Raw genomic sequence first — 12687 nt, forward strand, 5'->3', positions numbered from 1 at the left:
GTCAGGAATGTGAGTCTTCAAATCTGCTGAACTCTGAAGGCCTATTTTTACGGAACGGAGGGAGAGAGAATGAGAGAGAGAGGTAGGAGGGAAAGGAGAGTGGGAGTGGAGGGAAAATTGACTCCTTTTGCAGAAGGTGATAAATCTACTGTAAATCTTTCAGGCCACGTTTGGCGATAGTATGTGAATCCTCCACCAGGCCCCCAACACACACACACACACACACACACACACACACACACAAAAAGCCTTCTTAACTGTAACGTGTGTTAATGTAATGAGATTTTTTAGTGGTGTAATTGTAATTGGGTGCAATTGAGTCAGTACAATTATTAATTATAATATTAATATATTAGATTTATGTGTAATAACAATAAACAAGCAAGACAAATCCTAGTTTTGCCAGACCGCCATTGGCTGCATAGAATCGTCAGTGGCAGCATTTCAACAATGGGGAGTTTAGGACTAATATATCTGCTATTTATTAAAAAAAAAAAAAGGTTCTGGGGCATTAAATGACATCTGTGATGATTCATGTTCCATTTGTCATGTGCCTTAAGATGTAGACCACAAATATACCAGTTTGATGTGAAGGACCCAGTACCTCATGAAGTGATGCTGGGCGAGGTCGCCAACGAGGTCTTCCTTCTAATGAATCTGAAATGTATCTGACACAGAGATGCAAATGCACACATACACACAGCTTGCCTGTAGATGAGTATTGTCAATAGAATAGGACTCTCTGGAGCAGACAAACATGAACCAAATGGCACCATGCCTAATCCAAATGCCAGGCTGTGAGCTAGAGGATTACAAAGCCCCCCCAAACCCCCAGTATTGAGCTGCAAAGTAAGTGGAACCGTGTTCTCTGGAATGATGGTGCTCCATCCTATACTTGCATGCTGGGGAGTTGGGAATGAGGTGGGGTGGTGATCATCTAACATCCTACCCACACTAACGCTGTTGTTGCCGGAATACAGTCAGATCCTCATAGCAATATTCCAGAATATCATTGAAAGCCTTCCCTGGACAGTAGAGACTGTTACTCCAACAAAAGCAGGGTCAAATCTTTTTAGTACCCTTGATTTCTGAAGAAACAATAAATGAGAAGGGGTCCCAATACTTGTATGTAAAGGCTACTGTCAGACTGATGTGGAGCATTAGCTTGGGGCTCTCGCAGGGGTATAAAAGCTTTAGATACTGCCCAACCCCTAATCAAATACATGCTAAATAGCACGTACACACAGTACTTCTGCAGCAAGATACACACACACTCACAGGTAATGGCAAAACTCTCCTATCTCATGCCCAGATACACCCAAGAATTCCTCCTGCTACTCTATGAATAGCAGGTGTTGGGATATGTCTCTGTATATGTGTGTGTGTGTGTATGTGTGTATGTGTGTGTGTATAAGGGATTTCATTAGCTGGCAGTTTTCTGGCTTTAAACACGTCTGCTCACACTGATCCCATCGCGGCACAGATAGAGCCATCACATTCTGACACCTCTGGAGGCATCTGCAGCGGTCAGACAGATGCAGGCTGAGCAGAGCCTTGTGCAGATAGTCTGGGAAGTCAGAGCTGCTGGAGTGTGTGGAGCTTATCACAGACCCTGACAGCACAGCACTGATAACAGCCATACAGGCTGGCTCTGAGTGAGGTGTGACCGTGCACATGCCCCTGCTGCTGACCACCAGTGGACCGGAGCCACCAGCATGTTGAGGGATGGTCAGTATGGTTGAAAGACAGGGCAGATGACACATTCAGGCAGATGTTGAGATTTAATTGATGGATTTATTGAACTCGAATGTAACGATGGTGCTGGACTTCTTCAGTAAAAGATCTGCATTTTATACAATTTAGTGCTTTTGTTGACAACCCCTCTCTCTCTCTATTTCTCTTCCTCTCTCTCACTGTAGGCGATTGGCCGGTAATGACCTTGCTTTCATCCACCCTGAGGCTCTGTCTGGACTTCACCAGCTTAAAGTCCTGTAAGTACTACACTACTGGCAGACAGATGCCTATACATACATCTACATGCAACCACTGGTCAAACTGCTCCCCAAAGAGATACGCTCCAAAAGCACCGAATCAGTACTCAGATCAGTGCCAGTGTTGAAGCCTATCATACACACCAGGAACACACACTGTCCACAACAGTGTCCAGTGAAAGAGTGGATTTATTATTATATATAAATACGCCACGCCCACAGGTATCATCTACTCATTTTAGAATGCACTTCATTAAAACGTTCAGTTTTTGCATATAAGCAAATCTTGGACACCATGAGTACTTAATGGACTTAATGGACTCAGTGTTTAATGGTGAATGGACCAATAGAAATGCCCAAAAATCTCCAATTAAGTTGCCATCTTGAAGGTACACTATATGTTCAAATGTTTGTGGACACCCCTTCTAATGAATGCATTCAGCAACTTTAAGTTGCACCCATTACTGACATAGATGCACAGGTGTACACACACACACATAGCGTCTCTAGTCCCTGTAGAGATGTACTGCCAATAGATTAGGACTCTCTGAAACAGATTAACATGAACCTGTTGACACCATGCCTAAAGCCAGGTGTGGGCTAGAGGGGTATAAAGCCCCTCCAGCATTGAGCTGTGGAGCAGTGAAACTGTGTTCTCTGTAATGAAGGATAGTGCTTTATTCAACACTGGGATGAGTTGAGGATTTGGGAAAGAGGTAGGGTGATAAACATTCCTAACATCAATACTACTCTTGTCCTTGAATGCAATCAAATCCTTACAGCAATGCTCCAAAATGTAGTAGGAAGCGTTCCCTGGACAGTAGTGACCACTTTTTTAATACCCTTGATTTTAGATGAAACAATGAATGACCAGGTGTCCCAGTACTTTTGTCCATATAGTGTACAAGATTTTTGTGATAGCGATGATATGGGCATATAATAATCGCCCACCCTTATGTTGAGTACACCACTAGGGCCTGCTTTTCTTGTGTCGGGCTGAAGTAGTAGTGTGTATGGTGTGTTCATGTGCTGATATGAGCGAGTGTGACTGGAGAGTTGGCATGTTAGTGTGTGAGTGACAGGAATCTCACAGCTACAGGATCCGCAGCTCTGTCACTGTGATGATGAAGAGCCTTCCAGCGTGCCTTTCCGTAGATTAGGACTAGGCCTGAGGACAGACCCTCCCTCCCTCGCACTCTCTCTCTATCTCACTCTGTCTCTCTCATTCACTCTGTCCCTCCCTATGACTGTCTCTCTGTCTCTCCTGGGTCTGGTATGTGACCGCATGATGTAACAGCTTTGTCCTTGATGTGTTTGTGAGCCAGTTCGAATGCCGCTTATCGGCCCCCTGCGTCACCCCGGCTGCACTTTGCATAAAGCTCTCTTTTTCCCTCTTCCTGTCCTCTCTCTGGCCTGCCTCTAGACCTTCTGATGCTCCCACAGACTGACCTGGGAACAGCTTACATTAGAGTGTGTATGTACTGACTACGAGTCTCGAGCGTCACCAGTTACGCGGTTTGAGGAGAGCCCATCTGATTGGCCTTGCTCAACACGCAAAAGGAAGAAGGCAGCGAAGCTAGTAGTGACAGCTTTGATTGGCTAGATGAGAATAACGGGGTTCTGTTGGACCTGGTAGTAGTGCTTCTTCTAGAACTTGGGGGTTTCCTTGCTCTGGTGAGATTGAGGTTGGAAATGGGTTTAGAAGAACAACCGATCTTGGTTTAGAAATCTATGTGCTATTAGACAGTGATGGACTGTTGATACTAAAGCAAAATTGTAACATCACACTATTGTATGTCCAAATGTTTATGGACACCTCTTCTAATGGATGCATTCAGCTACTTTAAGTTACCCTTATTGCTGACACAGATGTTCAGATACACACACAGCTTGTCTAGTGACTGAAGGGAAGTATTCCCAATAGAATAGGACTCTCGGTAAAGAAATAAATGGACATATTGGCACCATGCCTAAAGCTTGGGGACTTCAGACATAACTATGAATGAGCAGGTGTCCCAATACTTTTGTCTTTATAGTGTACTTTCAAGACCATACGCAATATGTATTATAATATTTTGTTTATTTGATGACTTGAAGTGCTTGAAAAGCACTTTAAAGAAACACTAAATGAAAAGAATGAATACAGTTATTGTTTTATTCAAGATTTCACATACAGTACTTCGTCATATCGATGAATGAACTCGTCATAAATTAAATGAATAAGGACTAATTATGCTCATTTTAAATAAACTGACAGCCGGTCTGGCTTCCAGAGGTACTGATGATTTCTGCAAAATGCTGATGTTGCATCATGTTGTGATGTAATTTCTCACAATAATGCAAAATATCGTAATATTGCTCAGTCCTAGTCGATACATGCTGCAGGCCTGAATCTACAGTGTGACGAGGCTGCTACATTCTGGAGAGAGAGAGCAAGAAGAGAGTTTACATATCCTCGTCTTGTTCATATTAACTCAGGACCACCGGATGCGCCAGATGCTATCATCCGGTGGTCATGAGTTATCATCCGGTGGTCCAGAGCTTAGACATTCCTGATACAGCATACTTGGGGCTGTTTGATTTTGAGGGCATGGTCAGGAGCTCGGTTAGTGCTAATGACTAGCAGGTGGTGGGTTGTTTGTTCAACCCCAGTTTCACAGAATTTTTCACAGGAAGAGCCTGGATCTGAAGTTTGTAGGGCCCATGGCTGCTCAGTTGGGATATTAAGGTTATATTATGTAGCATTATTATTTATATTATATTATAATATGTTATAAGGTCCCAGCTTTGGTTTTAGGAGACCTATGAACCAAATGACCCCTAGTAGTAATTGGTTTCTGGGTTTGTACAGGTGTCTTTTCTTGTTATTGTATTAAATCTGTTGTGCTGAGGTCTTGCTGTTGGCCTGTGGCACTCTAGTGACGCCAGAACATGCTGATAGTGAAAAAGGAAGAGATGTGAACAGTGATTAGCACCTTATAGACACACAAACACACACCTTCATCCTCTTATCCTATTCTTTTTTATCTAACCCTGATTACTTGTAAAAATCCATGTCACACTAATTCAAAAGAGTAGGACTTCCGTGACATTGGCTAATGAATGATATGATTTAACATAAACCTTTGGTTCCTTTAGGTTTGTACTTTTTATGTATCCTCTCACATGTTTGCATTAATTCTTCCTTTGAACATTTAATGTTTCCAGTTTATGTCTTTATGCAATTTAACATCCTTATAAATTGACATGCTGCTTTTTTTAATAACAGTGAGGGATCAGAGACTTGTGATTAATTGGGACATTTTTGTCTTACTGTTATTTTTTTTTTTTTCTAGCATGCTTCAGAATAATCAGCTGAAGACCGTTCCCAGTGATGCCCTCAAGAACCTACATGCTCTGCAGTCTCTGTAAGTAACACACATGCTAGGACCACACAGTGTGAACAGAGTACTAATATTGCAATAATGCAGTGTGCCATATTGAAACCATGGCGACCCGAATTAGTGATTTTTGTTGGAATACATGAAGATCCTGACTCATAAAAGCACCCAGAGAAACGTTCAAATGAAATTGGTAAAGATGTACAGTGTGAAAAAGTGATTGCGTAGAGGCCTAATTTTTTTATATCTGCTTTCTGTCATTTTTGTATGTTTTGCAAAGATAAATATCACAATAATGATTCACTGTATTTAATTGATTCTGTGATACTGATTAACTTAAGACCAACGTCCTGAAATTGCTTAAGTACTACTTGATTTGCCTCAAAACCTCACTGAGCTAATGGTTTCAAAAACAATGCAAAAATGAAGGGGGCAAAGGGCAACCTTGCCAGGTAGCTCATTCTAAGGTTTCTAAGGTCTAAGGTTCTAAGATTCTGATAAATGACCATTGATTTTTATCCCTGCTGTAATGTTATCTCAAAGAGCTTGTAAACTTTCATTCTAATTTCATGAAACCTACATTTTAGCTGGTTCGTATTTTAATAAATTCAGCTAACATAATTAAATGCCCTTTGGCATCCAAGCTCACAATGATTGCTTTTATTTAGTTTTTCTGCATGATGGGCATAATATGCCATTTGCATCAAAAATCATCCATTTCTTTCAGCCATAATTAATGAATAAAGTCGAGCATCTAGGCTTAATACTAATATACTAATATACTACTAATACTTTTACTATACAGAGACTAGACAAGAATGAATTCTCCTTGATGAGCTTTGTACCACTCTACTGTAAACCCATCAGAGCCTGGTGATTTATTTGTCTTTAATCTTCTGATGGCAGCTTTTATCTCTTCCACTGTTATCTCTGCAGTGATTGCTTTGTTGTGTTCCTCAGTCATAACAGGTAAACCTGAAAGAATCAGCTGAAGTATCATGTAGATGTTTAGCAGATATTGGGCTGTTTAATTTGTGCAGTATTTATTGTCAGGGGCCTTATATTAACACAGTCTGTCCAGGTGAACACTGATCAACCACAGCATTAAAACCACTGAGGTGTGGAGAAAAGCACTATATATATATATATATATATATATATATATATATATATATATATATATATATATATATATATATATATATAGGGTCATGGGTGCCCAAAGTCACAGAAGACCAGCTGGTGGTGGTTGCGTAGACCTTATTAGGCTGGTGGTTTTAAGGTCATGGCTAAATTTCAGCTTCAGTATTAGTGACTGTGTTAATATTAATAGTTTAGGAGAAAAGACGTATTCCCCATAAACAAAGCAACAGATGGAAATATGCATGCTCTATATCTTACTGTGTTCATGTGTACATATCCTTGTACATGTACTCAGGTGTGTAGGTGACTGTGAGAGCCGCTACAGCTGTGTGTTTGGAAAAAGCAGCTCAGAGACGTTATCAGCTCTCCAGATTCCCTCCATCTGCTTTTTCTTTTTTTTTTCTCTTTGCAGTTTTTTTTATTTTATTTTTTTATGCAGATGCCTGTCCCCTCAGGGCTGGGGCCAGAGCTCTGGACCTGAACTAATATGTTCTGGCGCACTCTGCCTCGGCTTGGACCAGGACTCTCTGAGCTAGCTGTCAGTCAGCACGCCTTCTGCCCTTACGCGCTAGTCGACTAGTTGGGTAGGAGGAGCAGAAGCAGAAGGATATACAGGAGCAAAAGCAATCATGTTAGAGAGAGAGAGAGAGAAAGAGAAAAGAAGGAGTTAGAGAGACCGGGGCAGTCCCCTCAGGAATGTCTCCCCACCTCCCCTGCAGGCTGGTTGCTCTAATCACCCCGCTAAAAACAACAGTCACCTCCTAATTACAGCGACATCAGTGCAGACCAAGGCCTAAAAGGTCAGTAACTTCAGGGCATTCAAGTGAAGTCAAATGTGCGACATCACATACTTTCTGGACATTATTACAGACATCAGAGACACTGCATGTATAAAGAGGCATGTTTGCATCCCAGACTGGGAAGCATTTGTGGACTATTGAGATGCACTGATCCAGGCGACGGTAGTAATGTATACCGCAATATTTAAAAATGTTGATGGTATCTCAGAATGAGTTCATTCACCCATGTGCATTTAAGACAGTCACAGGGTGGTGGTGCTGTGAGTGCTCACTGATTGGTGATGTCAAGCTCTAAAAACAGGTGGGGGAAGAAACAATCCCACCATAGTTGCTAGTTTATGAACACTGAGTTTGACTGAAAGACGAATACGAAGCAAGGATGAACCAGGTCTACTAAATGTGCCTGACGGTGGACACAGTGGAAAACACCCCGAAGGCCATTCACTCGACTGTGTGTTCTCAGATGTGAGGCTTTATCCTCTAAATGTGTGATTTGAGCTCGAGTTAGCTGAAACACGGCCTGTGCTGTGGTGTTTAGCCTGCTGGCTAGCTTATCTAAGCCTAGATAGCCAGCTGCCAGTCCAAACACAGCACGTCTCTCATTTCGGAGCAGAAATATGGCTCTCACGTCTGAATAATTAGAATAACATTAATAAGTATTTTATTCTTGAGGTGGGAAAAGTTTTAGATTTTTTTGGAGGGGGATAAACTTATCTTAACGTTGTGAATTTAACCAAAAAAATGTTTACTCTTGATGAGAAAAGTGGATACGGCCCAACCCTACACTGATCTGAGGGGTTAGGGGTTCAACTGCAATTCAATTTGTATTGTTAGAAGTTGTTAAAAAGTCAAAATATTTAAATTATACATCAGCTTGTCGTGAGGTCAAATAATGCATGGCCCTAATTAAAAAGAATGTGTGTAACTGTGGACGTAATGGGAAGAACCCGTGAAAGAGAGAGATCACTGTTACATTAGTTTAGTATTAGTTACAGTCAGCTGTGTTTATCTGAGTAGAACATTTAGCACCACCTCACCACACCTCTTCCTGCCAGTCCCACTCTCTCTTCAAGCCTTCAGCTTCCGCGGATCTTCCGGGGGTCCACCCTGAGCAGAGGGAGGGGTTGATAGTGAAAGATTTGCAGACTGTGAAAAATTTGCGGATTATTTCAAACACAGTTGATGTTCTTGGCAGGGGCAGCTTCCTAAACCACAGTCCTAATTTCGCGGCCATCTGTACGCTGGAAGTGTCGCTTATGTCAACAAGTTTGAAATTATGGTTTGCTGAAGGATTTGTCGGCCTAAAATGCTGGTGTTGTGACGAGAACACAATTGTACAGTGGGGCATTTACAGTAATATTACTTCTGTTGTAGATTATACAGAACCAGAATGATTATAGAAGTGACATGTCCTGTGGTTATTCAGTCTGTCTCGCTCTTACTCTCTTATCCTTCTCCTGTCTCCAACTACTCCCATTGGCTGTCATATTAGATAGAGGAACCGTGGAGAGCTATCAATCACTGGAAAGGGCCCACTAGTGTATATACCGTTCAACCATAACATTATAACCACCTGTTTAAAATTGTCTCGGCCCCCCACGTGCCACTCAAACACTTGAAAGGTGTTCTATGGAACCTGGCAACAAGACATTAGCTGCACATTCTTTAAGTCCTAGAGGTTGTGAGGTGGGCCCTGCATTAATGCATCAATGAGAATTGGGTGACCTTCTTGGGACCACTTTTGGTAGGTTCTGACAACTGCATACCAACTGCAAAACCCCACATGACGTGCCTGATGTTTTGTTTACAATTTGGTCCCCAGAGTGGTTCAGATCCTTACTCTTGCCTGTACTCTTTTCCTGCTTCCAACACATCAACTTCAAGAGCTGACTGTTTACTTGCTGCCTAATGAAGCCCACATCTTGACAGATGCCACTGTAGGTGAAAGTAACCAGTGTTATTCACTTCACCTGGTTTTAATGTTATGGCTGATCGGTGTATATCCAGGAGTAGTCCGTTCAGCTGTTGCTGCTATCAGAATGGGATGTACATGCTACCGAAAACACCACGGCCAATGCCAAGCATTGGCTAGAGTGGTGTAAAGCCCCCCAGCAGCCCCCCACTGTGTTCTCTGGAGAGATGGAGCTTCATCTAGTACTTTTGGGTTGAGCTGCTGACCAGTGCTGTTATCAACAGGGAGTGGATCCCCCATTTTGTAATAACCTCCTATCTAAAAAGGCTTTACACTTGGTGTTGGAACATTGCTGTGAGGATTTGATTGCATTCTGCCACAAGAGCACAAGTGAGTTCGAATGCTCATATTGGATCAAGTCACTTTGCAGACATCTACAAACATTTGGACATGCAAATTTCAGTGTAGTGTAGAGATGGAAGAGGAGTGTGCACACAGTATTTTAGTGCTATAGAATGATGGATTTTTACGTTATTAAGGAAAGAAACCCATTAAAATTTTATTATGAAAATGTATAAATATATAAATGCATAATTTGTATATAATAACCAAAATTAGTAGCATATAATGTAGAGGGTATTTGGGTGCAATGTGCTTATATGTTTAGTGTGAGTGTTCTCAAGTATGGCACTGGCAGAGCAGGGCATGTCTAGATCTGTATGTCGCACACACACACACACATACACACACACACCGCCTTTAGCTATAGCTAACTGACTATTATTTCTCCAGCTACACGTATCGACCCTTAAATCAGGACCTTTCAGCTGTGAAGAGTAAAAAATAGATGATTTCCCAAGCAGTACTAAAGGCTACTGGCTGCTGATCATGGTTTGGTGTATTCAGCAGCCCTGCACTTCTCCTCTTGCATAAGCTCTGCTGTATTTGTGCATGCATAGCATTTTATGTACAGAGCAGGGAATTAAGTACGCTTAAGTGTGCTGGGGAGAGAAAGTGAGCCAGAGTTCACATCCAAAGCAGGTGTCACTTAGATGATCACTCACCTAAGGTAAAAATACCACACCGTCCCGTAGTGAAATCCACACCAGGCAAAGGCTCACACACACTTAGACACCCATGCTAGACACGTGTACGTGTATGCTTCTCATGTAAAGCTGTTTTCAGTCCTGTTTCCTCAGAGTGTTATCCTGACCATGGTGGCAGTGTTTAACCACTGCTGTTTGTACATTGTTCTACGGCGTGTGTGTGTGTGTCTGTCAACAGCTGTGCATTGTGTTTGCCGAAGGTAGGAAATGGGTTTTGATTAGGCTCGAACTCTGAGGGTTCGGCTCTCTGCTTAATGATAACCTTCAGGGCTGCTAAGTGCATGTAGGTGAACGTGTGTGTACTTTGCTTTACTCTCTATAAGGGCTATAAAGCTCCATCAGACACATTTAGGGCTGACTCATTTAAAATGAGTCAAAGTGGAAAAAACGTTTGGTATGAGTTGGAGTTACGGAGCTTCATTGAACACCTTTAGGATCTGTTAGAGTAATAAGGCTCTACTGAAAGACCTTGGGACAGGTTCTCTACAGCGTGGAAATGAAATGAAGAAGCTCGATGAGTTGGAGTGATGGAGCCGTCAAACACCTTTAAAGTGAGTTGGAGTGATGGAGCTCCACTAAACACCTTTGAGATAGTTTGGAGTGATGGAGCTCCACTAAACACCTTTGAGATAGTTTGGAGTGATGAAGACACACTAAACACATTTGAGATAGTTTGGAGTGATGGAGCTTCACTAAACACCTTTGAGATAGTTTGGAGTGATGAAGCTCCACTAAACACCTTTGAGATAGTTTGGAGTGATGGAGGTCCACTAAACACCTTTGAGATAGTTTGGAGTGATGAAGACACACTGGAAAGCTTTAGGGTGAGTTGGAGTGATGATGCTTCATAGCACGTATTTGTGAACGCTTTGGAATGATGAAGCTCCGTTCAGCACAGTGAAGATGAGTTGGAATGATGAATCTCCACTGTACACCTTTAGGAGAGGTTGGAGTGATGAAGCTACGCTGAGCACCTTTAAGCTCCAGGACTGTCAAGAAGACCAGCATATCCACTTTCTCTGGCTTTAGGCTTGAATACTGAACGTACAGTTCCGTTTCAGTATTGAAACTATGGGGTTCTTCTATTTGTGTGAGTGTGTGTGTTTACTCATCAACACAAAGTGTTTTTGTGATGTGATTACCTGAACATGCATGCGTGCATTTCTATAAGGGTGTGTGTGTATGCAAGTGTGCACTGAGTATGATGGATGTATTAGTACTGCACATCGTAACAGCTGAAATCCTGTCTGAACAGAGCTCTCACATCGTGCTGTTTTTTCTGCTCAAACCACATCATTTTCCATGAGTAGAGAGAATAGAGAGCAAGTCCAGTCTGCCATTCATAAACAGGATGTCACCACCCCTCCGTTTTCACTAGGGTGGAACCGTATTGAGAAAAAGCCACAAATATTTTACATTTATTTTTCTTTTTATTTATGTGGGTTTTTTGGAAAATACTGCAAAATGTGAGGAAAAAGGAATCAACAGTTTCAACCAGATAAATTGTTCCCAGGCACTGGCACTAATTTGGGGAATAAAGGCACTGAGTCTGTATTCTGAATAGGCCTGCATGACATGGACATAATACTATAGTACAGTTATACTGTACAATATTTAGTTGCCAGCAGATCGTCCCCACGTGGGGCAGCCAGTGTAGCTTAAAGGGATAGTCCTCTAGTTCTCCAGAAAATCAAATGAACATGATTTATCACTTACCCCAAATGCAGCCGATCAGTCAAGACATGTTTGGTGTCTGGCTTGTGGCACTTTAGTTTACAACAGGAGCTATCGTTGCTAGCAGACGTTGGACTGTCACTAATCTCTGGGTGCAATCTTCATTTATTTGCTTCCAAAATCTATGGAATGACCTTAATTAAGCATTTAAGCTTAAATCAAATAGGAAAGAAGTCAGGATGTCTGATGATCACCACCCCAGCTCATCATGCCAAACTCTCCAGCTCATCCTAAAAGTACAGAAGGGAGCACATTCATTTCAGAGAGCACAGTTCTACCACTGCTCCACAGCTCAATGTGTTACCCCTCTAGCCCACTCTGGCACTGGGCATGATGCCAATAAGTTCATCATTATCTGCTCCAGAGAGTCCAATTTTATTGGCAGTACATCTTCATGGGGCCTAGACAAGCTGTGTACACCTGTGTCAGCAATGGTTGCTGTTTAAAGTAACCGTATGCATTTGTTAGAAGAGGTGTCCACAAACATTTGGACATATAGGGTATATGTAACCTAAAGTATTTTTGTATTTGTATGGTGTAAAGTCATTCTTTCAGTGTTCCAAACCACATTGATTTCTGCATTTGTTTACAGAGACAATCTAAGTCCCGTGTTTGTTTGCA

The 12687-nt window shown here is 41.9% G+C and overlaps 1 protein-coding gene across 1 annotated transcript in view; it reads left to right on the top strand.

Annotated features, from left to right (window-relative positions):
* lgr4 (leucine-rich repeat containing G protein-coupled receptor 4) overlaps positions 1–12687 on the top strand; it is a 76215-nt gene that overhangs the window by 41610 nt on the left and 21918 nt on the right. The window contains exons 3-4 of the mRNA XM_072671181.1: positions 1920–1991; positions 5327–5398. Coding sequence (XP_072527282.1) covers positions 1920–1991; positions 5327–5398 — 144 coding nt within the window. The remainder of the gene's footprint in view (positions 1–1919; positions 1992–5326; positions 5399–12687) is intronic.

Source organism: Salminus brasiliensis, chromosome 25 (genome assembly GCF_030463535.1).
Source record: "Salminus brasiliensis chromosome 25, fSalBra1.hap2, whole genome shotgun sequence".
Taxonomy (NCBI): Eukaryota; Metazoa; Chordata; class Actinopteri; order Characiformes; family Bryconidae; genus Salminus; species Salminus brasiliensis.